Consider the following 27,775-nt stretch of genomic DNA (forward strand, 5'->3'; position numbering starts at 1 on the left):
TTTGAGTATCTATGTATCTAATGTATCTATTAACTTTGAATCTAGACAAATTCAATATATTGTCTAAATGTTGTCCCATTTTTAAAATGTATATTTTTCTGTTTAAATTATTCTGATTTATACATTTCCAGAGGTATGTTAACTTACTATGTAATGAAAAGAAAATAAGGCTGATTATTTATTTATACTTAGTAATATGCTACTTGGTTTGCTTGTTTTTGCTTTCTCTTATTTTTTGACAGCTTGGTACCACGAAAGTTCAGTTTATAGAACAAAGGATACCGTTCGGTCATTGTCCAGTGGGTTTATCTACTTGTAAGACAGCCATTCTTCAAAACACAGGATACAATCATGCCTACTTCAAAGTAAACTAAAATTACTTTTAGTACGTTTAATTACTTGGGGGTGGGGAGGAGAAGGGAGTGCATTTTTTCAGATCGTGTTACAGCTTTGTATTCTCAGTTATTAGATAGAACTGCTTCATTTGTCTAGTTTTTAGATGAAACAAGATTTATGTGAAGAGGAATTCTGTCCCTATGTGTCTGTCTATCCACCAATCCAAACCTGACAAAGTGGTAGTGTCTCACAAAGAGATAAAAACTCCTTGAAAAGATTCCAGAAGCTGCATGAAAACCATAGGTGAAACAAGAATCCTGTATTGGTGTACCCTATAAAAAGGCATTTACACCTTGGATGTTTTTATATTTAGAGAGAGGAAGTGAACTGGCTGGTCATCTTATTCTCACCCTGGCTGTCCAGTCAATGCATGCGTAGACTCAGACCAGTCACAGCAAATGTGATTATTTTGCTAGATTAACAACTAAGAGGATGGTAGGCTATAATGTGAATTAGATAAGAGGTGAGCCAGAGCAGGTAAACACATAAACCATGAATTAGTAGTAAACCTAACCTCATTCGTTCTTCTGATCACAGAATGATTTGCTATATTTAAATAGTGACATAGAATTGTTCTGATTAAAATCCTCAGAACTTTTGTTCATACTTTATTTTGGTACTATGTGATTGTTTTATTTGAATTTGTAATTTGTTTATTATATGTTATAAAGGTTCACCTTGTAAGAATATTAAATCTTCATGATAGATATAGTAATGTGTTTTTTTTTTAGCAGTGATTTTTTTCCCTGATACTATTAATAATACATGTTTGTGTTTGAAGGTCCTTCATTCAAATCCACTGCCTGGAATGTTGATCACCCCTTGTGACGGGGTGGTACCTGTGGGAGGCCATGCTGAGCTCAAAATCCTATTTACTCCACATGCAAAAATGAGTTTTGATACAAGAGTGGAGGTATTCAAAACTGAATGAGTTTTGGCTTTTGAGTGTTATGTTGCATGTTTGTATGTGGAGATGTTTGAATGTTGAGATGTGTGTGCATCTAAGCATCTTTTGAATTTTATCCGAAGTGTTCTAATACTTTAAAAAAAAGTATTTTCTTACAGCTGTTGGTAGCTAGTAAGCTATTCTGTTATTCTGGTCTCACTACTGCTCTGAAGTACTAAACAGCCTCTCAGTTGAGCTGATTCATAGCATATTGTTGGCAAGCTGCTGAAACTAACATCTCCTTGTTTTCATAAGATCATGTAGACATATGCACAGTTTTTGTGTTTTATTGAGTAGCAGGACTGAAATACTGCAGTGGTTTTGATTTCCTGAGTACTTCTTGTGAACATTACGAAAAGGTTAGCTTGGAGATGAATTTACCAGTTAACTTGGTCTGATAATAGGAGTGCAGTAAAGATCTAATCCTACTTTGTTTTCTGCATGCCCACTTAGTCGGCTTGTCTTTGGTCAGATAAGTGGGAAGAAAAAAGGGATTCTGTTCTGGGGCTGATCTTTGCTACTTTTTCCAATACTAATCCTGGATTCTTTGTCGTCTTTGACTGCATACACTATGCTCACTGAACCTACTAGTCATTCCTCTTTTCACTTCTAACAAACACTGCTCAAAACAACATCTACGTTGTGCCAGCAGCTCCTCAAGCAATTTGTCTTCAGGTGTACTTTCCAATCCTCACAACTGCTGAATAGATGTAACTCATCCACTCAGTTTTCTCTGCTAGAGGAAACTGTTCGTTCTAATGATACAACCTCGTGCAGCATTATTTTTGTCTGCAGAAGAATGGCCTTCCCTGAAACTTTATTGACAACTATGACTATCCAGATATGGTATACCACAAAGGCACTATTGGTTCTTCTATACCTGTTTTTCTTTTTTTTTTTTTTTCTTGTTTACTTTCTCATTTAATTTTGACAGATTTGATGATATTGTTACGTTAAAATGATCTTGTCAACAATCACACTGTCCTCCATTAACTTAGGTAGCAGTGCGAAATTCAGGAGTACTAGTGCTCAGGATTGTTGGATTTGTAGAGACCCCTGAAATAAAGATTGATGTGGTAAGTATGAAGGAATTGAAGCAACTGGTAAGATTAGTAGTGTTTTGCTTTATCTTAACGTCAAAGTGGCACATTCCTACTTCATGTTTTCCTTTTTTTTTGTTCCCTGTACTAACTTCCTGAGAAAATTATCACAGAGAAGAACTTGGGAACAGAAATTAAGAAAATAAATGTATATATGAAAGTTTCACTAAATGATAATAACTTTAACCTTTGAACTTGAACATCTGTTAAAAAAAAAAAAAAAAAAAAGGGCAGAAGATTTCTTTAAGGTAGTAATAGAGAAAAATAAAGGATAGGGAAAAGTGAATCCACTGATCTGTTGACTGAATGAGGAAAACTTTCCTGGTGGTATCACTGAACTTTGTTGCATTTGATATCTTGGAAAGAATTTAAAGATAAGAGTTAGGCAAAACAATTAATTAACTGAGATGTCCGCCTAATGGATTATAAATTCTGAGTCATTGAATTACTGAATATAATTATTTTTCACATGCTGTTCAGTTACAAAGTTGACTTCACACGGGTTTGACCACATTTTTTTTCTTTAAACTTACAGGAACTATTTGACTTTGGTGGTGTTTATGTTAATTCTACAAAATCAATTCCATTTTTGCTTCAGAATAAAGGACAGGCACGTACCAGAGTGGAGTTTGATTTTTTCAAGTATAAGGATTTTAAATTGAGTGCTAATGACCATTCAGGTATTTGCTTTGCTATATCAGCGTTCATTAAATAAAGAATAGGATAATGCTAAGAGAAAATCTGTCAGACTATTTCTGGTATACAATTTTTCTGATTAACAGAAAACCTAAGATGATTATTTTAAAACTGCTGCTTAATATAAATTAAAATGAGACAGTTTATTCTGCCTATAAAATGCTTGCCAAAAAAAAAAAAAAAAAAGAAAAACACTTGGAAAATGACAGTTTGCCTGTAGATTTTTTTTTTTTTTTTTTTTGCCTGTAGTTGCAAAGGCATATAAAAATATCTGAGCACCATCTCACCAATTAAAACAAACCACAAGAACAAACAAAAAGTCAACCCAAAAGCACAGCTATACTTATTTCCTGTTCATGGACTTTTATCCACTGGTTTGACAATATTTACTCTTAAGTTAATTCAGCGTCACTATAAAGGTCTGGACTTTTTTTTTTTTTTTTTTTCTCTAATGGTGCCTCAATCACAAGACCTCTGTTTTACATGATTTACAAGTTAGAATGACATTGGGGTAATGTGTGGAATTCAGTTGCTATTCTTTGTTTCTTGATAGGACTGCAGTTTCCTATTCTTTGTTCATTGTTGCTCATCCCTTTTCTAATTCAGTCCTGGTACCACCTTTGCTGTTTTGAACAACTTCATTAATGAGAGAATTTATGTTCTTATGGCCTCTTGTCCCTGAAAACTTGGGAAATCAATATTTTTTCTCGTGCAAGCCAATATTGTAATGTTTAGTTGTGCTTATGTAGAACTGCATGTGGATGATCGCAACAAATGATCTGATGAATACAGAGGGTTTTTCTTCCACATGGTAGATTTCAAAGGGAAAGTGGGTGCCCCTAGTCAGTCATCTTAACTTGGATGAGGATTGCAAGACTGTCTACAACAGGCAGCTAGCCAGCTTGGGAATTGACTCATTGCACATGATTTCTAGATCAGAGTTTGTGCTTGAAACAAGTAATGGGGTATTCAGTCAGGTCAGGTACTGTTCAAATGGTGTGCCTTCAGGATGAATAATTTCTCAGAGGAGTTTTACCTTATGTATTGGAAACCCATGCTTCTGCCTATGCCTTTTGAATTGGACCTGAAAGCCTGTTAAATTAAGGAAGCCTTACTGGTAAACTTCTGTTGTGTAGATTATGCCTGAAAGTCATTTAGGGAAAAAAAAAAAAAAAAGATTCAGCCATGTCCCTCTGGAGAGGGATTCCTTATTAGGGATTGTATTGATAGGACAAGGAGTAATGGTTTTAAACTAAGAGAGGGTAGATATGTAGATATTTATTTTAGATTTACATATAGATATTTATTTTAGATATGTGGAAGAAGTTCTTTACTATGAGGGTGGTAATGCACTGGAACAAGTTGCCCACAGAAGTTGGTAGCTCTCTGGAAGTGTTCAAGGCCAAGTTGGATGGGGCTTTGAGCACCCTACTCTGGTGGGAGGTGTCCCTGCCCATGGCAGGGGGTTGGAACCAGGTCATCTTTAATGTCCCTTCCAACCCAAACCATTCCGTGATTCTAAGATTCCATTTTTTCCCGTGTGGTATGAGTTCTTATTACTTAGTTAACTATTTTTGCTTGATGCTTTTCTTCAAAGATAAATTAAATCTTTTTTTTTTTTCTTTCAAATATTCCCCCAAATCAATGACTTTACTGAAGATAGTTGGTGATTAACGCTTCTCAAAATTACATCCAGAATGCTTATGAGAAATATTATATTCATTCATAACTAGATGAGAAATATTTACCATTTATACATGTATACCTGTGTTGGTAATCACTTTCAAGTACTGCAATTATTACAAAATTGATATTTAGTGTAATGACACCTCTAACTTGATTCTGAATTTTGTTTGACAGTGGTTGAAAACTGTTCTTCAAAACCTTATTTGTATTCAGTTGACTTAGAGGGAAAGTCATCTTTGCAGTGCTCGTTGTCCTTCATGCCAAAAGAGGTAGGTTGATGGGGCACTGGTGATTAAGCTAAATTAAACTGGCACTCTCTAATATTTCTAAGATGAGAGAATATAGACATTCTAGATGTACATTTTAGTGTGTACAATAGTTTTGTAATAGCAACCTCATTATTAAGAAAACAAGTTTTGAAATAACGTCCTACTTTTGCTTCTTTCCTTAAAAGTATGCTCACAAAGAAAACACGCTTTTCCAATGACTTCAAAATAGAGAATGAATACATTTAAATCCTTACCACACATTCATTAAGTCATTCAGCAATTGGTGGCTGTTTTCTATTTGCAGCTGTTTATGGTTTAACTCTCAGATAATCCTAAGGGACTACAAAAGTAGAGGAGTTTTGTGTGTCATAATGATGAGCAAAGTTGCTTTGTAATGGAGCTACATGAGGGAAATAAATTGAAGATATGAGACTATGTGTTAGTTTTACATCAGAATCATTGCGTTTTATTGATGGTACATGTCAATGGGCAGCACTTTAGTAAATTTTAATTCAACCTATTGAGCAACATTTTTTAAGTGGGGGGTTTGGGGATTTTCATATATATGAAAAACAATGAACAGCAACAAAACCTAGTCTTTGATATTATAAACCTCTTTCAGAACAAACAACTAGTTGCAGCACGTAAACCTGTTCCATTAGCTTCATTTTTACCTTAAAAAATAAATGAATTTCAGAGACAATGCATCTTGGAAGGGCCAACAATGTTCTTTTCTCCCTTGTTCCTACTGTCCCTCCTTCCTACCTACAATTTTATTGTTTGAATAGAAGTCGAGTTCTCTGTTTCAAGCATCATTCAAATAAATATTTGCATATTACAGCCTGCATCTCTTAACACTATGATTTTCTTTCTGATACTACTTTCAGCTTAGATTTTGTGCGCACAGGTAAACCATTGCAAAATAAATAACTGGTGGTGTAAATTTATAGTATGCTTGCTACTTGGAATTTTTCCTGACAGAGGATGAGTTAACATATTCATCAAAAATGAATTATTTGAAATTGAATTAATTTCCATCAGTAGCATAGCAGGCCTTGAGGTTAGATGAGAAGCAGTAGATGTCATATCTTTATAAGTATCTTGACATTGTCTGGTGCAGTACTCACATAGGCAAGGCAGGCAGGTGTTGACTGGATACAGTGCTAGGAAGGTATGCTAAATTGTACACAGAATATCACCAGTGATCTACTATCAAACTGAAGAGAAGCTCAGAAGGGAATATGCTGACATTTTAATTTAGGTATGAATGATCAAGAATAGAAATTTGTGTATACAATTTGCGTATCTCTAAACTACGTTCATATTGATGGGAGCCATAACCTGATATCTGACAGCTCTTTTCCTGCTTATGGTATGGGGTTTCTCTGGTGATAGTGCTGCTGTACAAACTGATCCTTTATTCTTCATTGTACTAGAAAGTAGTGTAGAAGAAGGCCAATCATCCCTTTCCAGACTACTGAAATATCAACTCTAAAATTTTAAATGAACCCCATCCCCTCCAAACTATCAAAATAAGTTTTTTTTTGTGCCTCCCAGTATCCTATTTGCCCCTGCTGCGATTAAGCTATATTACTGTTTTCCTTCTTTGCCAAGTGTAAGGATGGATTAAGAATAGATATGTTGCTTCTAACACTGCTCTACATTCAAATGATTAAACATGCAGAATCATCTACTGTCTCAGAAGTCTTCTGAACCACTTATTTAGTTTATTTCACTTGTAGTCTGAGCTACTGTTCAGCATTACTGATGGTTATTAACAAGCATCCCCAACTATCATTTGATGCTGGTGATAAGGTAACCTAACTGAAGACAAGGCTATATCAATTTGCAATCTGCTCTAATGATATAATTTGGGAAAAAAAAAAAAAATCTTATATTTAACTTGATTTGTTTTCTGATAGCTCCTTTTTAAAAAAAAAAATAAGTCACTGTCAAATATATTGCAACTGTTGATTATAGTTTTTCTCTGTAATATCATCTTTTTTTAATTTTTCAAACTTTGAGTGTTTTCCTTTTTTTTTTTTTTTTTTTTTTTTTTTTTTCCCCTCCAAGCAGAACAGCTTCATTCAGAAGTAAGGGAATAAAGAACTTCAAAAACGAAACTCTTCCCTGAGGTGCCTCATGCCTCATAACCAATTAATAAGCCCTGCTCTCACAGATTTTATTTATTTCCATTTCCCCTTCTCTCCATGTGCTCACATCCTTTCTCTGCCTCTACCCTGTGCTAGGTAGGCTCAGTGTGCAGCCAGTGCTTCCATTCTGCTGCAAGTATACTATTGCTTGCCTGGCAGGAGGTAGCTTACTAATTACCAGGCAAGGCATGCCCAAATACACTTACAACTTACAACCCACTGGTGGTCACATGTTAACATTGTTGAGCTTTAATGAAGCACTGATAGCTGGGAGCAATAGCACTGATTAATGTAAAAGGCAGATAACCTTGAAAACTAAATGTGCCACCCAGTATGGCATGACCAAGAAAGCATCTGGAAGTGCCTCTACCCCCAGGGTGCTGTAGCTTTTCTTTAATCTAGCTCCTGCAAAGTAGTATAATAAAATAAAATCTTTAATAGTAAGCATAATTTTGTTAAGAAATTGGTATGGGTAGCAGCATCTCTTGTTGTGATCAGAGACTCATTAGTTGCAGATTCTTAGAACATTCCTCCTTGGATCTGAGTTGTTGCTATCATTCTGCTGCATCTAGATTTGCCCCTTCTCTCATCAGATTTCTTCCATCTCTTTTCTGACTTTGGAAAAAGCTCTTGAAAAAGCTAAGATCTCTCTATACTGAGCTTACTCTATTCAAGTTTCACAGTTGCTAGCACTATATTCTGCCTCTCTACTTGAACAGCTGTTTCTCTGATATCATCACTGTTTTCTGGACAACTGGTCTTAGCCAGCTTACCTCCCAGCTGCTGCAAGCCTTCTGTATCCCAGTGAGATGAATTCTTTTCTGCCTGCTGTCTGGTTCTGCTAAAGCTTCCTGCTGTTGCTGTAGTCATCACTACTGACAATGCTATCTGTAAACCAACAAAACCCCACAAATCTGTGTTGTGCTAAGAAAGTAGATACTAGAAATGTGAAATTGAATCAATCTTGAATACTCCTGCCAAAAATCATCTTGGCAATTGTTTTCCTTTTATGTTAAAAAGCTTTAAATCAGCAAACTAAGTAAGCACATAGCAACTCTGAATAGCTGCCACAATTTATGCTAAAACTTAGTATGAACAATTTAATGTGATATCATAAGACATTCTTAGAGATGAAGTATATTGGCATGTTTATACAATAACATCTACAAATTTTGAGATAATTCTCCCAATAGCCTAAGCAATAAAATTAAATATTGATGCTTTATAGATAAGGCTAGGATGCTGCCCAGGTATGGCATGATTTTCCCTTCCTGTTACTCCAGCCTCTCAGAAGGTGTTGGAGGTGCCTCGTCAGAAAGTGTTGAATAGTGGGATTCATTTGCATTTACAGATAGATGTATATGTATAGATGTACATAAGTGAGAACAATATACAAATAAGTGAATATAAATAGGTAAGCTGGCAAATCCTTAATGTCATATTTTATATAGGCTATATGATCCTTTCTTTTCTGTTTTGTTACACTTTTAATGAAGTATCTCAAATAATGATTACATTTCACGTGTTTTTCACTGCAATATAAGGAGGTTTAGCCAGCTGTAAGTCATTTCATTTCAGATGCTGAGTAAAACAAAAATTCGTATTGATTTAAAGAACAGCAACAAATCAACAGATAAAACAACCAAAAAACTCACGAACCTCCGGCCAAATATTTGTTGGAACTCTCTTGTCCCTATCCAAGAAGCATGACTTTTCTTGACCATGACTCATGTTCTGCAGGCTGATTGTCTGTTAGGTTGAGGAGCACTTCATTCCTGTTGTTGTTGTTGTTGTTGTTGTTTTGTGCCAGGGAAATGCACAGTGTGTTATCATGTTGAATATTTGCTCAGTGACAATTTTTGGTCCTTAGCTGTCACTGTGCTTCTCAAGGCAGGATGATCCACCTGCTAGCAGCAGCGTTATGCAAGTTCTGGTAAGGCAGAAAGGCAAAGCAAGGTGCAGGAGTGTGCTGCTTCAACTATATATAGTGTGTGTATATATATATATATATATATACACACACTATATAGTATATAGTTATATATATACACTATATAGTGTGTGTATATATATATACACACTATATATATACACGTATATATAAACACACATATATTTTGGAATAGAAAAATTCCAGCACCTTAGGAAAAAATATGACACATACAGCTGTGTAATAATGAGACCTGTGAGGGCTTTGATTGAGACAAATGGAGCAAGTCACACTTGTCAGAGCTTGTTGTTTAGACTTCATATAGAGAAGTGACAGGTGTTCCCCTCCCCCTCCCCCCCTTTTTAATTTTTGATATTGATAAGGATTTATTTATTTATTTATTTATTTTAATGCACAGAATTCACAGTGTAAGAGATGCATTCTCTGGAAAATCAGCTGTCGAATTACAAAATAATCAGGGTATTGCTGGTGTACCATCTCTGATGTCTCTGTATACAAGGGAAGGATTTAGTTTTATTTCAGTGTTCTTGATGATGGATTCGAACACTTTATACATTATTCATTATGCTGGCTGTATGTGATGGAAAGCTGGGGAATTTAGACTGCATTATTTTTTTTTTTGTATATTTTAAGGAAGAGTTAATGTTAAATCTTACAAGACTTTGAGAATATATAATGTATACAGCTGCAGTACATAAAACCTTGGTTCTGCAGTACCGTTTACTTTTATAGTTAGGTTTAAATTTTAATCAAACTGCTTTTTTAATGTACATTACACTTTCTCTTCAGGTATCACTGCTGAAAATCTGTCTGTTGCTAGTGCTATAAATAAATTTTAAAAAGATCCTTTACACAAAAATTCAGTGATTTCTAATGCTTCAAGATATTAGATCACTCTGCATATTATGTTGTAAATAAAAGATTATTTTCTTATACAGGTGTTTTAAGATAATTTGAAGTCATAAATTAGTTCATTGATTTACTTGCAATTTGGTGTGAAGTTGTACTATAAAAGCAAGTCTTTTAATTTTAGGGAGATATGTACTCTTTGTGCTAAATAAACTATTTGATTCTTGGATTCGAAAGAAAAATTTTTCACTCAACCTTGAGAACATACATTTTGGTAATTATTATTGTAAAGCATATAACATATAAAGCATTATTGCATTAGGGTGCTTAGTAAAGATAGAAATGAGGTAACTGCTTTGAAAGTTCATTTTAAAAAAATGTAACTTTTTGTTATACTCAGATTGCTTGAATTTGTTTATTTTTTATGCACAAATTTTATTTAAAATAACTTTTTAATTGTCATGGCTTCTGGGGTAGCTGTTTCCCCTTTTTGTTATTTTCAGTGTATGGAGTACTTAGGTTTGAGGCAGGAAGGCCTTCAACTAAGTTCACTCTTCAATGTTAGGCTTAGAGCTATCATCCACATTGTATGAAACCTATTTCATAGATTCATATGAGTTTGGGTAGCTGAACTTTCTGATCAGAAAGATTTCTTAAAAATCAACAACTCTGTTTAGGAATTCTAAGGAGGAAAAAAAAGCTTTTTTTTTTTTTTTTTCCCCCCCTAATGAAATGAAAGATTGCAAATTCTTGATTTAAAGAATTGATACTTTCTTGTGGCAGCCTACACCACTTTTCTTACTTTTTTTTGGAGGTGTTCTATGTGAACGCATAACAAAAAGCTGCTTTGTTGCACGTGGCTATTCTTTTTAAAGCTTCTTTAAAAGTCTTTTTAATTTCTAAGACTAACACTTTGCAAATGATGCCTTCTTTCCAACTGGTGCTCATAACTAGTTTAAGTCAGGATAGGAAAAATATATAAAGTCATGTTATCAATTATAGGTAAAGCATTTTAATCTTACCAAGCTAGGTCTTGAAAAATGCAGTATCATTATACTGGTATACCAGTGACACATGCTGGAGATGGAAGGGATTTTCTAGGTCTCTTTTTTTTATAGCATTTCTTGGCAATGATGTTCCAAGTGTTAAAATTTCGCAAGTAAGGATGTCCATGCTGGCTTTAGGGAGCTGCCAGGGCTGGCTGTAATCTTTGCACCTGAGGTGCACACTGAGGTGTGCAGTCATCTCTTCCCATCCCTCCCCCCCCCCCCCCCCCCCTTTTTTTTTTTTTCTGTTTATGGTGAGCCATAATGCCTGTGAGATATGCTATTTATATGGAAGCATATTACATTTTACATTTTTGAAGATGTACAGTGGCTAAGCGTGACCAGTATAGCAAACTTCACATACAGCTTGAGGAGTATGATAAAAGCTTCTGATTGAGTCTGGTTTGTGACTGTTATACAAGATACTTGACCTAAAGAGTCCAGGAAAATTTTCTTCTCCCTCTCTCACATTGGATCACTTTGCAGTTGTCTCTTAATTTTTAATTTATTTTTTTAAATTTAATTTCATTTTTAATTTATTAATTTTTAATGCATTTTAACAGTTATTAAGGTTACCAAATAAGAATGTGTTCAGCTCTAATCTATCAAACTTCTCATGTGTTTTCATATAAAGTTTTAAATGATTTTTGATTTCAGTCTTGAAATACAATGGTTTTTAGTTTCAACTGTAAGAGAAGATAAGTTTTTGTCTAAAACTGCAAAGAGTCACTGTTGTTAGTAGCAACATATTTCGTACATGCTTTGAAGTAAAAGGAACTTCTAACACTGAAGAAAAGATCCTTTTTCAGTCTAACTTTTAATTATTTGGTTTTATGATGCAAGCACATACTTTGAAGATGTAATATGAAGTATTTAATGTGGTGTACTAAACTAGAAGAATATTTAAATCACATCAGGAAATTTTTACTCACTCTTTCTTTATAATCCAATTCAAATATTAGAATAGTGAAAATTTCAAATGTCTTTCACCATCTTAATTTTGAAAAGTGTCATTCTATGTTATAGAATCTAGTCCTTATCAGATTTGAAGTATCAGTATAAACAAGGGCACCATGATCTAAAAAGATTTCCTTTCATCCCATGTTTTCATCCTGCTGAATGCAAATTCGTGAAAAGTTCCACAATGCTCAGCACACATCTTGCTCACCAGGAGCTTGTAATTGTGTATTAAAAACCCTGCTGGAATTCCAAACACTGTAAATGCTGTGTACTTGCTTCTCATTACCTGAGCTCCGGTTGATTTTGTTACAGATGAATATATGCTTCCTTTCTTGGGGTAGCACATTTTATTTTTCTTTCCTGTCATTTATATATTTTACTCACTACCACATATATGACAATAAAGCATGATGCACTATTTCCTGTGGTATTTGGGTATTTGAAAGCTTTAAACATTTTCATATACTTGGCTTTACTGTATGTTTTAAGCAGCATACAGGTTTTGTAGGCCACAATCCTTTCTGAAGATTTCAAGGTAAGTGACTGAAAGACTCCAACAGTGTTTTTATGGTAGATGTTTTGTTTTTTCTTCTGTTACGTTTGTTATGGTTATCCATATCTTTTTCTCTGAAGAGTGTATTGCTCTGATGTGTTGGAAAGATCAAGATCAAGTGAAAGGTATATAATACCTTCTTGAAAAGTGCACTGTGAAATAAATTAGGTTTATCACATGCATAACCTGTCAGGTTATTTTTCTTTATTGCTGAATTATGTCAGTTTTAACTCATGTTCCACCTAGTTTTCTGAACCAATTTCATTTATGTTGGCTATACCATAACAGCTGAGTTTTTCTCTTCAACGTTGGAAAAATGCTTTCTTAATTTATGTATTTTTGTTTCCCACCTTGTTTCTTATGGTTATGCTTTTGGACTGCACTTTCGATTTTTTTTTTTTTTTTCCTGCTCAGGATGGAAAGGAGCACAGCACAGTGATTTACCAGAAGCCTTGTTTGTAGCTGTGCTGATAACCCAGATACTTTGGGGTATACATTTTTTTTTCTTGATGGGGCAAAAATGGCTCATTACTACATACTTTAATGACTCACACTTGATGGTAATAAACAAACATCCTATTATTATCATGATTAGTTCTGAAGTTAGTTTTAATAATTATGAAATAGTAATAAAAAACAACATTACCACTCAGGTGGTTCAAGAAGTACTACTTTCTTTGGGAAAGTGACCACAATGGCATTTGTGTTCTTTAGGTGGCAGCGTATGACTTCACTCTTACAGTTAATACTCCTTGGGATGACTTTCCATTGCTACAGCAATGCTCTGTATCTGCAACTTCTGTTGGGCCTGTAAAGCACACTATTGCTCCACGGCCACAGGCAGTGACTGTGGCTGTTCCAGTCTGTAGAGTTAAAGCAGTTGGTAAGTAAACTAGGGACTTAAAGCAGGTGGTGAATGCTTATAACGGTTTGTATATTCTAATTGCAGAGAATTACCATTTGTCTGCCCCCTCCCCCCCCCCAAAAAAAAAAAAAAAGAAAAAAAAAAAGACAGGATTTAGAAAGCTGAAATTTGATAAATCCTTGTAATTTGTAAATGTCATGGAAACTTGAAGCTTTTTCAAAATTTAACATATTTTTAAATATATGTAAAGCTGAACTTTCTGTAAATGTGTGACATATACTAGGGGAAAAAAAGGAGGCTCAGGGGAGACCTTATCATGCTCTACAACCATCTCAAAGGATGTTATAGCGGGGTGGGTGGCTACAATTTGTAGCCAGTCTCTTCTCCCAAACTACAAGCTTGATGAGGGAATGGTCTCAAGTTGTGCCAAAGGAATTTTAAGTTGAATATTAGGAAAAAATTGTTCACTAAATGGATAGTGAGGAATTGGAACAGGCTGCCCAGGGAAGTGTCAAGGTCACCATCTCTGGATGTATTCAAAAGATGTGGGTGTTTAGGGACATGGTTTAGTTGTAGACTTGACAGTGCTAGGTTAGCAGTTGGACTTGATGATTTTAGAGGTCTTTTCCAACCTAAATAATTCTATGATTCTATGAAATCCTGTCCTCTACTCTTACTGGAGCTGATAGAAATGATAAATTTGATTTGTGGAAAATCTTAACAGTTTCAAACTTGTTTAAATTCAGAATCAAAGCAAAAAATCACTTATCAGCTTACAACAGATTGTGAAAAATGTTTCAGAACCATTTAATTGTTTCATTCTGATAACATTCAGATATTATAATAGAAAATGTTATGTAATTATAGCAATCCCTACCTGATCCAGAGGAAAGGAAGAACGCATAGTACCTGTCATAACCTCATGTGATCTTTTTTTTTTTTAAATTGATCAATCTCTCAGATTCTTCATGGAGTTTATCTTTTTCTTTCCCTTCCATCTTGTGGCTAGTCCTTTATTCTTGTGGTGTTTGCCTTGTACAGACAGTTTCTGCAAGAGATGGGAGGACTCCGTGACTGGCACAATTGTATGTTAGTTGGCTGATGCATTCCAAAGATGATGTCCTGGTTTGAAACAATATTAATTTACAGAGGTTATATGTCTTTGTTTTAGAGAAATGTGGATAATATTGGTCTTTATGTAATGTGAGACATAAGATCAAGAAGCGCTTCGGGCTTTTTGAAGGAAAGAGAGAATTGATCAACGAACTTTCTCAAGGGGTGTGAAGCAAACTTGCAGATTTTAATATACCATATGCTTGCTACATTCATTCCCAGCTGATTAACCAAATGCAGAGGCAAAATGAAGACTCGTGTGGAAATATACATCTTTGTTTTTTTGAAATACTCATTTTAAACTTCATCCTTTGTTCTGGTTTCTTTATTCTAGCTATATGAAATTAAGAGGAATGCTGTTGTGATAAAATGTTTTATGCCTTTACTGATGAACTACCATCACAAATGCAAATACATTATATGTAACTAATAAAATAATACAGGGTCTGGAAGTAACATCAGTGAATTTGAATGCGTGTATAGAATTACATGAAAATAATATTCTGCATTATTTTATTGTTACATAAATGAATATATATTTATATATATATCATACTCAATATAACTAAAGCAGTTGGCTGAAGATATTCTAGGTCCTCTTTTAAGAAGCATTGCTTTTAATCTCTAAAGTATGCTTGTGTATATATAGTCTGAATGTCCTTGAATTCATCTGTAACAGGCAGAGCATGTGACACTCTGTTTATAGCATCTTCAGGATGAGATGCTGTGCGGTAGATGTAAAATTAAAATAATTTGAATGTGACTAAAGGGTCATAATAAGACAGTTATGGTAGCTATTTAGTAGTCGTATAGTATGGGAACAGTAAAATGAAATTAGAGCTTTAATAAAGGGGAGAAGCAATTCTGCTAAATATGTGCTGAAACAGTGGTTTTATGAAAGGACTTTGAGGAACCACGTGTCAAAACAATACCATATAAACATCCTTACTTAATATTTCCAACAGTACTTAAATCACCACTGGAGTTCTCCTCAATGAAACTTACATTTACACAACATTCAAGTTGTATACGTTACAATAGTCCTGATGAAAGTCTGAATTCCCAGGTACGTAAACACATTGTTATAGTTATTCTTGGCTATATATTTTAATTACTTAAAAATGACTGGGTAAGAATATAGATTTGGAACTCAAAATTCAATCATGTTCCAAACATATGCTTTTATGTATGTTGAACTTTTTCCATCATCATTTTGTTCGGATTTTGATTTCATACTTGTTTTTGGTCACTAGAAAATTTTTCAAAGCTCAGCATTGGGCTCATCTTGGCTTTCTGTTGTATGAAAAAGAATGGGCACCATGAGAAAGAGCAACTCTGACATAAAGGAATAGATTCTTTGGTGTTGTTATTCCCACTGTTTTCATATTGGATTGAAAGAATAGGTTTTGAAAACCTACTTTGAAATTTTTGTAATATCTGTATATCCACCTGTAAATTTTAATATTCCAAGTCATGTGTTTAGTTCTTGCTTTACTCCGTTTGTATCAGTAAATACTTGTTTCTATTTGGCTAAGCACTCCCACCGCAATATGTTGATCATTGTCTTTGTGGATGTGGTAAGTGACTGGAAATCATTTAGTCTGCGCTAATGGGAACACTCATTTTTTCACCTTACAAATACAGTAAACTGGGTTCTTCATTGCTTTCTAGTGTTTTCTTGCTTTCAATCTGATCTGATTGCAAAAGAAATGCTTTGGACAGAGCAATGTGAAAAGTATCATGATGCTTGCTGCTTTCCCTCTTTCATCATGCCCTTCTTTCTCTGTAAATATTTACAGGAGCTTGACCTGAAGAATATCTCAAGGCAGTATTTGACATGGAAATTGAATTGCAATGATGCAGGCAAAAATATAGAAGACAGTATTTTCAAATTTAGCCTGCATGCTGGATTTCTTGATCCAGGACAAAAAATCAGTATTACTGTATTCTTCTGCCCTCGTAAGTAATTTTGTGAGTTCTTCTACGGATATTTTGGACAATTTTGGCATTTTCATAGATTTGCTTAAGTCACTTTCTTTGATGAATCAAGACTAGCACTTACTTTGATGACTTTATATACTTCAAGTATTTACACTTTCCAAGAGTACTTGGAGTGTGTGTGATTCTCCCTCCTCCCCCCCCAACAGACAGAACTTAGACAAGAACAGAAATTTCCTTCCTCCAAAAGATACAAAGTCTTTTATATATATATATATGTACATACATACATATATACATATATAAATTTCTGAATAGTTTGCTCAGAGAACCAGAGACCAAGTAAAAAACATAAAATAGATTTCTAACAAACACTGGGAGCATGCAAGAAGATGATCATCAACCACATACAGTGGGAATGGCAGAGCATTAAGATTTTACATTATTCCCAGTCAAACAAGTGTTTTGGGTAGAGAGTAATGTAACACTGTACATTAATAAAACCCCTCACAGAACTGAGCGGTACTAACAATTTTATGTGGCCTACTGGTGGTGCCAGCATTCTTGAAGGGAAGAAAAATGTCTTGCTGGTTGGGTATGATCCAGAGTCAGCAAGTGAGTATCCCTTTCCTAAAGTCACATATTGCTGCTATTTTTGATGATACAGTTGAAATCTATAACTTCTACAAACCTCTAAGCCCTACGAACTATTTGATATAATTGAAAATTAGTTTGTAAATCCTAAAGATCTATAGGCATGAGTCTTGCCATGATTCTGTATGATAAATTGAGAATATTGTATTAAATGTTGCTCTGCATATTTGTTGTGAATATGTAAGAGCAGCATTCAATTGCATATGTTACTTGGAGCTGATTGCTTTACTTTAGAAAGTTTTTCCATTATGTATTATATCTTCTTGGTAGCTTTTATTTTCAACTTATGGTTGGTCTGTGATTTTGTTTCATGAAATGGAAAAGTAACTAATGTACAAGGACTGTTGCAGAATTGTTTAGGAAGTGGTTTTCTTTATATTCTTTTATTTTTCATTTTGAGTAACAAATCCTGACTTGTCTGAAATAGTATTTCTTTCGGCATATATTACCTGGAAAGTCTCTGACCTAATCAGTATCTATAGTTGTATTTTTTTTTTTACACTTCTGACATGTTCAATAGGTATCATTTTAGAAATAGGTATTTAAATTATTCTATTCAATTTTATATTATTTCAAATTAAACTGCTAGATGAAAGTTAAATACTATTTACTTTTGGAAGACTGAGCAAAAATATTTATAGTATATTTACTTTTTTGATGCATCAGTTTGTCTCCTTTCCCCGGTGTTCTTCCAAAATAAATCACTAAAACCCTAAGTTTTGGCTCTGAAACTTATGAAACAGCCATAAAAATGTACTTAATATAGTATTATTTTTTTTTTTTTACTGTGTAGGTTCTATTCTATACTTAGTGTTATGTTTAGTTTTGGAACTACGTGATATGATCCCATCTGCATCTTGTCTGCAGGTCCTCAATCAATTTTGAGTGATAACTAAAGGAAGCTATCAAAAACAAATCATAAATAAAAATGTTAAAGAGCTGGTTTGGGGATAAATATGAAATTAATAAAAAATAAAATAAGATCGAAGGATACTGGGTGAATTGAAAGAAGAAATTGTTTCAGGGTGCTAGAAAATGTTAGAATGTATAAATAAGAAGGAGTTAAACAGTGGGAGCAGGAAGACGAGAAGATTGTACAGAACACAGTGATATCATAGGAGACAACAGTGGGAGATATTTCTTTTCAGATGTTCAGTTATACAGACTTGTAGAAATATGGACTTGGAATTTCACTTTTCTTTTGAAGGACATAAGGATCTACTTAAATTGTATATGGAAAGTGTGTCTAACCAGAAGAAAGCTTTTGGGTTAAGTTCTGAATTTCTGAGAAAATGTTGAGATGTGAGTCTACAAAAATATAAGTTATAAAAGTCAAGACACAAAAACATACCATGATCTCAGTTCCTTGGAGTAAAAATGTAGAGGAAAGAGGAATGGTATTATAGGATGGAAAGTGAAAAATAAACCCTCAAAAACTCCTGTGGTGTTTGAGTTGTAATTAAAAAATACATGTGTAGTTTACTATAACTCTTAGTTTATTTTGCATGTTTTTCCTTCATTTATAAATTTCTACTTTGCTTTCAGTAGGGTATCATATTTTTTCAGTGGTCTTTCAATTACTAAAACCTCCAAAATAAGTGTTGAAACTTCTAAGAGAGTATCTTAATAGAAGTTTTTGAGAAGTATGCACATGGATGGAGTAATTGTGGATCACAGGAAAATAATCACTTGTGACATATTTGTGACTTGAAACAAATCATTTTGTTTCTAAAATTCAAAGCAAATAATTTGTCTAATAGGAGATGATATAGCTGTATTTTGCATGTATTAGGTTAACATATATAGCTTGGAGAGAAAGGAAGAATATACCCTTTCAGAAGTAATTATGTATGATTAAATCTGTGGGGTTGGTTTTAAGGATGCTCAGGGCAATACTAGACTTAGAAAATAAGAACAGTCAAGCTATATGTCCAGATCTGTAATGGTTTGAGGGCCTGGGAGAGCACAGTGTCTCATTTTCTCCTGTTTCTCCATAACACTGTAGCATTTAAGACAAAGGAAATTTTACAGATTTTGTCTAATACTATTTTATGCAGCAGCTGTAGAGGAAATAATTATCCCCTAGTTGAAACAAACAACTAGCACAGTCATTATATGATGGTTGGTGCTGTTTAGGTGTTTATATTGTGAGAATGTATTAAAAAATGCTCAAGTGTTGCAAAGGCTGAAGCTGAAAAAAGCATGCAAATAAAAGACAGTATTTAAAATTACTGGATAAATTGTTTGTGTAAACGCAAATGCATGTATACATGAAGTTGACTGGTAAATAATTATCAGTTGAAGTTATTGGTATTTTCACTCTTTTCCCAATCCTTTATTTACAGAAAAACAAATCATTGTAAAAATCAATTGCCCTTAATTTGATATTCAAAGTATTTTCTTGTGATTAGTGGTCTACTTGTACTAACCCATCACTGAAAATAATTACTTTCTTGTAACAGAGCATTAGATACAACAAAACCCACACAGGAGACCTTATTAATGAATAGGCTGGGCTAATCATCTTCATATGTTTGTACTGTAAACATGTAGTATGTGGGGATGAACAAGCCATAAGAAGAACCTTGAGTGTGGATTAATTTGTTCAAATATTCCATGATATTTGTGCATTTTGGTATGGTAGTAAACTAAATGCAAGAGTTTTGTATGATGTGTGGTAATATGATTCTACCTGTTCAAAAAATTACCAATTTAATAGGGATTCTTGAGAACTGAGGAAGTATCAATTTGATCCTTTTCTGCTGTACTAATGTACTGTATTAATGGTATATGAAAAAAATCACCGTATCTTATTGTGATATATATTAAAAAAAAATAAAAATAGATCTGTGTGGCAAAATACTTCCAAATGTGCCAGTGAGCTAAAAGGAATTCCGTGTCCCTGGAAGATGTGATAGTTATGTAATGGGCATATGTGAACATCACACCCTCCATCTTCTAGTTTTTTTTTTTTCTACAACAGTAAGAGATTAAATAACTATGCCTAATAACAGGTTCTGTGGGGAAATGATTAGTTCACTTTTGATTATTATTATTATTTTTTTTTTTTAATAGGGCTTATCATTAGCTTTTAATTGTCTGTAACTTCTCTGTTTTGAAGTCTGTATTCCAGTGTACGCAAATACTTTATTGGCACCCATTTATGTTGAAAGTGTATATATGTAGTATGGCATGAATTATCAGAAAGTCTAGGGCAATGGAACTGGCAATATTTATTTGAGAGACAAGTGTAGGAAGTGAGTAACATCTAATACAGACTTAAGAGGGTGAGAAGAGCAGATAAGGGTTTTACTTTATTCCCCCCCCACCCTCAAAAGATTGGAAAACATGCTATTAGAAAGTTAAGATTTCTTTGGGGGGAGGAGGAAGATTTATACTGATAGAGAGGATCAAGGAATATGGACATCCTTATAGAGATGGCCTTTTGAATGAACTTTTGCTGTTTAACTTGAAACCAAAACAGGTGAAGTAGAAGATGAGGGGACCTGAAATATTTCTCCTCTGGAAGTGTGTGAGATGTATCTGGAGGAGAACTTGCATATGTATGTAACTGACTTGCAGCAGAAATACAACCTCTGTTTATTCTTTTATTAATATGGACTTTGCATAAGTTATAGTCCCAGCATAATATGCTAGGGAGTTAAGCAGTCGGAGCTGGATGGGTTTTCTAATGCAAACTGGACTGAAAATGAAGCAGCTATTGAATATATGCACATATATGCTTTGAAAAGTTGTGTTCCTTTATCCAGATGTCTGTTGTTGTTTTAAGGTAAGGCAATGAATGCTTATTTACCTTAATATATACATCCAGAAAAAAAAAAAAAAAAAAAAAAAAAAAAAAAACAGAGGAAATTTCCCAAATAATTGTACAGATTTTGTTATTACTCTGCAAATTTAGACAGATTTCTAACTACCATAGACTCTCCCTAAGGGAAACTTCCACATCTGCTGGACTGCTAGTTGCTAGAGAAATTAATGGTAGTATATCAAAACATTAGCAAAAGCACTTTGCTACTACTTTGAGCATAGTCCTGAAAGGTGTAAATGACAGAATGCATATATCACATATATGTACATATACATATATACCACAGAATTCTGAATATTTATTTTTTCCTGGCTAACTGATTTGAATACTTCAGAAAAACAAACAAAAACATACATATTTTTTATTAATACAATTTCATCTTGTAACTCAGTTTATATGAGATCCACATCTGGAATTTCTTCTTACTGCTCACAAGACTGAAACAAAATCTGGTTGAGATTCATGTCAGTTTATGGGTGAATGGGATGGAAGGTATTCTCAGGCTTGGCAGAAGCTTCCTTTGCACTTAATGGTGAAAAAAAAAGAAGGTAATAGACATTAACAGAAAGTGCTGTTAAGTGAAGCTGAATAACTGAAGTGTCAAAGGAAATAACAGGATGTAAAGAAATTAAGAGATTAGTATGAGGAAGAAAGATTTAATAATAATTTACAAAGGATCTTGCTATTTCTTCTCTTTAAGTGATTCCTAATTTTAAATTGTGCAGTATTCATTCTCTAGCACCCTAGTTTGTTTGATCTACACAACCTTGATTCCAGGTTACTGTTCAGTGATGGAGAAGACTTCTTCAGGATGCTGATTGCATTGTGTGTGGCAAATAACACAGGGTTTATATTATGGCTTTAGCTTTGCCATATTTTTCACATTTAGTGAAATACAAGTTTAGCTAAAACAGTACTCTTTATATACCTTTCACTTTTCCAGATAAACCAGCATTTAACTTGCTTTCCTTGTGACCTTGAGTATTTGTGACCTCAACTGCCAGTTCAGGACATAATTCTTATTAATTTCAAGTAGTTTATTTAACATGAAATATTATGAAAACTTTTGTCCTAACAATAACAAAGTAATGAACAAAACTTAATGGGATCATTCACTTTTTTTTTTTTTTTTTTTTTTTTTTTTGGTCTTCTTTCCTTTGTTTAAAATGAGGACAGTTTTGTTTTGCAACATGTTAGTGTTTTGTTGTTGTTGTTGATGGGTTTTTTCTTCCCTGACATGAGCACACATTATTAGCATTATTAGCACACATATTATGCAGTATTTCAATTTTAATAAATGTGGGTCCACATAGAGGGTGATGAGGTACACGGAAAGAGCATTCTCTGTTCTGCATTCTGGTCAAGTCAGGGATTCTATGGGAAATGTAATCATGTAATTAATTGATTTTTTATAACTTATGTGTACCGTAAGGATGAAAAGTTTGTGTGGGAAATAGTTAATATGAATACTTCAAACTATGAGTTAGTGAAAATAACATGTTCTTTGGTGCTGACATCTGCCCTTCTATTTTTCTTCCTTCATGGCATTCCTTCCTGTGGTGTTTATTGGTCACTTTACTGTATGATATACATACACAGGAAGATACGATACCAGAAATACTGTTTAGAGTATGGCTGTAGGATCTTAAGTCTGTCTAGCTTGTAGATGGGAGTAACGTGTTACTCTCTTCTTATAAGCATGTAAAAAAATCCTGTTTGGCTCTACATATGAACTTTCCTGTTCACTCTTCTGTGAACTTTTCTGATGGTGTTTCTCTCACCTTTCCCTCATAAGAGAGCTAAGTGCTAGAAAAATAAAAATGTTTTTGATATATCAAAACTTAGAAGCATGAGCTTCCTAGACTTCTCAGCAATATTGTCTCCTAAAACTAACTTCCATTTAACTTGGAAATAGTCAGATGTTGCAAACACTGCCAGAAGTTCCTATTTCATCTGGTTTTCACTTTACCAGTTCCATGTCTTAATCTGTTAACAGTGGAGAATCAAAGGGAAAGGTGTTTCTGTCAAAAATGAAAAGTTTTAAGCTTTTTGTGTTGTCTTATAACATGTGATATGGATTTATTTCTAAATACAAGAGGTATTCATTAGTTGTACATAAAAATTTTGTTCTTTTGATGGTTTTTCAGTTGGTGGGAATAAATGAAAAGTTGGTAAATGACACTTCCTTGTTTGAAACAACATTTTGATAGTGTAACAGTTGCTAAACATTGCTTTGTATTATCAGTGAAAGAAAATGCATGTTTGCCATCCACTAGAAAGATGTATAGCAGCAGTTAGCAGGATGGTGTGAGAAAGGATGGGAATACAAGAAAACAGGGGAAGCTTTCAGTGGAGGGTAATTTAAAACTTCATGAAATTGTGACAAAATTAAAAATAATGGCCTTACGGCTTACTACAAGCAATTATTCCAAACTTTCTTAATAAATAAATCTTATGCAACATGTTCTTTATGTTAAACTACATTTTGATTAAGAAATAGTACTGATAACTTAAAAAAAAAAAAAAAAAAAGTTCTTACTACAGCTCTTTTAGTTGTGTATATTTATGGTAAAATATATTTTTTAAAACCTTTTTAACAGCTTGTCCTGGGACATACGCATCTGAAGTGTCAGTGTGTCTAGATGATAATCCATCACATTACAAAATAACCTTGTCTGGTATTATGAAGTCACCAAAAATAAATTTTGATCCCCCTTTTTTAATGCTGATGCCAGTTCCTCTGGATGTGAAAACTGAAAGAGCCATCAATATTATTCCACAAGATTACTTAAGGTAAAAATGTCAAAATAAGTTTATTACAAAACTCCTGAATAATGCTTGTTTTCTTTTCTCGCCTGAAAAATTGAATTATTTTTTCTTTGTGAAGGCTAGTATTAATGCTATGCTTAGCAGCAGAAAGAATCTGCGTATTTTAGAGAAAATTCATGTATTTAATATTGCTCTACATCCTGCAAACTTGTGTGTTCTGTTCTCAAAATGTTACTGCTTCGCAAGGCAGCCGTCTTCTAATATGTTTCCACGTGTTTTTAAAATTATTTGTAATAGCACAAGAAATAAGAAACAAGCCCCACCAGGGTTTCCTCTTATCTTTAGCCAGTTTGTTGTTTTATTTTCTCTACTCCAAAGGTTATAAAGCACTGTTTTTAAATTCAGCTGGTGTTTGGATAATTGATGGAGTGGGTGGGGTTCTTTTCACCCCCCACCCTGACCATTGTTCTTATTTACTTCCTAAGCAACATTTTACTATCAAAAAAAAAAAAAAGCACAGCACAAATATTTTAAGTATGTTATTTAATGTAATAAATAACTCATAACTTTTTCATTATTCTGTGGATCACCCACTTCATCTTGTTAGTTGAATGTTTAAGAGAGCATTTTCAAGATCTTCATCATATGTAACATAACCCAGTACCACATCTATTCCAATCTGATAGAAATCTTAGTCTTTTAGAATAGTTCTTTCCAGATACTCTTATGTCTGGAAAGTGTTTGAAAATAAGCTTCTCTGGTCTCTGAGATTCAACTTGTCTTTCTGTACTTCAACAGCAAGATTATGCATTTGTTAAACTTATACAGATACCGTTCCAATACTTGAATAACTGGAAGAAAACTTTTTAAATTGCAAAAAAATAATTAAAGTCACTTTATCTTCAAATTATTAACATCTACTTGTTTGAGTTGTAGCAATTTATGAAGAGGCATGTAGTGAACTCAGTGATTGCATCTGAAAGGATTCAGTATTGTCTTGGACTGACTGGCATTGTCATTTTGGACTAGAACCATAAATTACATAACCAGGGAAATAATACATATATTGACAAATTTCCACTTAATACTGCTATTGTACAACTTGTCTGAATGCTAAAGTGCCTTGAAGTGCTATAATGCAGTTTGATTAATATTAATGAAAGATTTAGGTTTAGGAAACCTCTGAGAAAGCATGAGTAAGGAAGTAAGTAACAGTTAAGTCTTTGGTAGCACAGTGAATAGAAATTGTTCATTATTTGGATTTTGAGCTTTTGTGGCTGATTATAAAATGTTGAGAAATGTTTGTATAAAACAAACTAGCGTCTAAATGCTAAGGGAATTTTAACTCTTCAGTTAGTTTCAGTTGGCATGTACTTCAAACCTGAAGTTATTCCTCTGTATTTAAAAAAGCAGCTTCATAAATGTGTGAATCTGTGAACTAACTTTTTTTTTTTTTTTTTTTTTTTTTTTTTGTCAAACTGTGAGCACAATGATCAATACTGTTTATTTTTAATGCAGGTCATCACGAATTCAAGTTGAACTTCCCGAACTTGAACTTGAAGATGGTGACAAGATTTGCCCTTTTTCTGTACGGTTTCCAGAAGGACAAGATATAATTCTTTCATCAAATGGCACAAATATGGAACTAAATTGTCATATCAGCTTCAGATCATCTAAGCCAATTTCATCTTTAGGGACCATATTCTTCACTGATGAAGAAGAAAACAGGTAATACTTGCAATATAAATTCATCTGGGGACATGGTCCAAACTGTCAAAGAAAGATGCGAGACATAGGACTTGTAATGAGAACTGGTTAGATGAAGGAATACAATAATAATTCTGGAAAAAAAATGAGAATGACATTTAGAAATATGTTCCTTTTTTCAACTAGTTTATAATTCCAAAACACAAAATTCAGATCTGGTCTCTAAGGTAACATTTATCTATATGGTAACTCGTATTGTCTGCCCCTAGTAAGTGGAAGCAGATCTGTTATTATTGTTCTACATAAATATAAACATTTTTCAGGATTTGTCTATTTACTTCATCTTTTCCCTTGGTGTGATGAATAGGTGTACTCACGAGCAGTAAAAGAAAGCTATTCCTAGTTGCTATTTTCACTCAAGCAACTATTTTGAGGATTAAATATCTCACTCTAAAGTTTAGACCATGATTTTTCCTAAGCATAAAACTAAATTATTTCAATGCAAGTGTTGTGGACATTTTAGTTACTGTTGCTCACATTCAACTATTAAAAAAAAAAATACATTTTTCTGCATAGATCATCAGCCACAAATCTCTTCATTTTTACTCATTTTAACTATTTGTAAGATTTAATCATTGTGTAGGATACAACTCATAAATGTGTGCTAAAGCTTGTATTAATTATGAGAAAAGGTAATTTAGGCATATGATGAGATCTGAAATATAACTGCTGATCAGGCACAATATTTGGTTTTAATAAGTTTTTTTTTGCACTAGCAGCTTCTCAAATCTTGCTATAGAAGAATAAAACTTTCTGCTGTGCAATAAATTTTTTTCTATATTTGCCATTAAAATGAAATAAAGAATACCATCCTCGATTTAAGGGCAAACTTAGTCTTTCTGAGAAAAATATACCAATTAAAGTTATAAAAGTAACGTTAAAAGGCATTCATGCTTATGAAGGTGAAAATAAATCATGCTTGGGAATGGCAAATCATCTTAAAAATGTTGCTGTGTTTTAAAATAAAGTAGGTAGCTGTTTTTTTTTTTGTTTGTTTGTTTGTTTTTTGTTTTTTTAAACATTACTAACAACACTGTTTTCCCATGTGTATGTGATTTCCTGTCAGTGAGTTGCATAGGCTGTACAAGCAGATGATATAAAATATGAAAATAAATGGATGAAATAACACACCATCCAAATCAAAGGCATTCTGTGTGTGCTATTAGTCAGCATGACAATATTATTCATATTGGCTTTTGGAAGAAATTATTTTTTATCATAAGTGGAAAAAAATCTTTCCTTCAATTGGAGAAGTCAACGTAAGATTTTCTAATCCAGGACAGATAGTTATTATTCTAATAAAATCTATAATGTGCCCAGGCGTCAGTTTCTTTACTACTGTTAATATTTCACTGTTCATTGATATTACACTCCATAATAACTCGTAGTTGCAATTTTTGTTATCTGCACATCTGCCCTCATTCTTTTCCCTGCTCCAAGGTCATGGGAGATGTATGGAATGTGTTTAAACCTCAAATCTGACTGAAACAATTATATAAGCATTTGAGCAGTTTGTTTCAAACTGTTTGACTAATGAATTTAAACTGCTTTGTTAATTTAAGACAGGATTTGGGGGCCTTCTCAACCTTTAATAATAGAATAATAAAATCAAGACATAACCCGTATAAAAGGAAACTGATCTTGAATAGGTTCCTGGTTTCTTTAACAGGCCATGAAACCTCACAGCATCAGTGAGAACATACTAACTTTGCTAGTATATTCCCTTTATATTTCCATTTTCAAAGCAACAAAATTATATTTTAAAATTATTAGAACTGAAACTTTAAGCTTCGGTATTTTATGTTTGGTGTTCTAGGGTGGAAAAAAATATGAGTTAAATTTTATTTCCTATCTTGCTAATATTTAGTCTATTTTTAACTATTTGAATTGAAACCAAGTTATGCTCTGTACTATTTTGTTTTTATATAAATCCAGGCCTAAAATATCAGTAGGATTGATTTGCATAGTCTGATCGTGCAAATCATGATTTTCCTGTAAATCAAGAGTGAGCACTGGGTAGAAGATGGATATTGTTGAATTTGACTACTTTACAGAAAACAAGGCAATCATGTTTAAAAAAAAAATAACTTTATATGTATCTGTAAGAGAAAACTAAGGAGATATATATTTGTCCTTTAGCAAGTAATTTACTGTGTCCATGGATTACATTAAATGGATCATAAATAAGTTCATTAATATTAATTTAATGACTACCTTGGATGAGAATTTGAAGTT

At 33.4% G+C, this 27,775-nt stretch overlaps 1 protein-coding gene across 1 annotated transcript in view; it reads left to right on the forward strand.

Annotated features, from left to right (window-relative positions):
• Nucleotides 1–27,775, forward strand: part of CFAP47 (cilia and flagella associated protein 47) — a 325,591-nt gene that overhangs the window by 43,127 nt on the left and 254,689 nt on the right. Inside the window, exons 19-28 of the mRNA XM_032197971.1 lie at nucleotides 243–365; nucleotides 1,178–1,309; nucleotides 2,341–2,418; nucleotides 2,978–3,122; nucleotides 4,999–5,093; nucleotides 13,320–13,488; nucleotides 15,549–15,649; nucleotides 16,383–16,542; nucleotides 23,605–23,797; nucleotides 25,292–25,501. Coding sequence (XP_032053862.1) covers nucleotides 243–365; nucleotides 1,178–1,309; nucleotides 2,341–2,418; nucleotides 2,978–3,122; nucleotides 4,999–5,093; nucleotides 13,320–13,488; nucleotides 15,549–15,649; nucleotides 16,383–16,542; nucleotides 23,605–23,797; nucleotides 25,292–25,501 — 1,406 coding nt within the window. The remainder of the gene's footprint in view (nucleotides 1–242; nucleotides 366–1,177; nucleotides 1,310–2,340; nucleotides 2,419–2,977; nucleotides 3,123–4,998; nucleotides 5,094–13,319; nucleotides 13,489–15,548; nucleotides 15,650–16,382; nucleotides 16,543–23,604; nucleotides 23,798–25,291; nucleotides 25,502–27,775) is intronic.

Source organism: Aythya fuligula, chromosome 1, assembly GCF_009819795.1.
Source record: "Aythya fuligula isolate bAytFul2 chromosome 1, bAytFul2.pri, whole genome shotgun sequence".
Taxonomy (NCBI): domain Eukaryota; kingdom Metazoa; phylum Chordata; class Aves; order Anseriformes; family Anatidae; genus Aythya; species Aythya fuligula.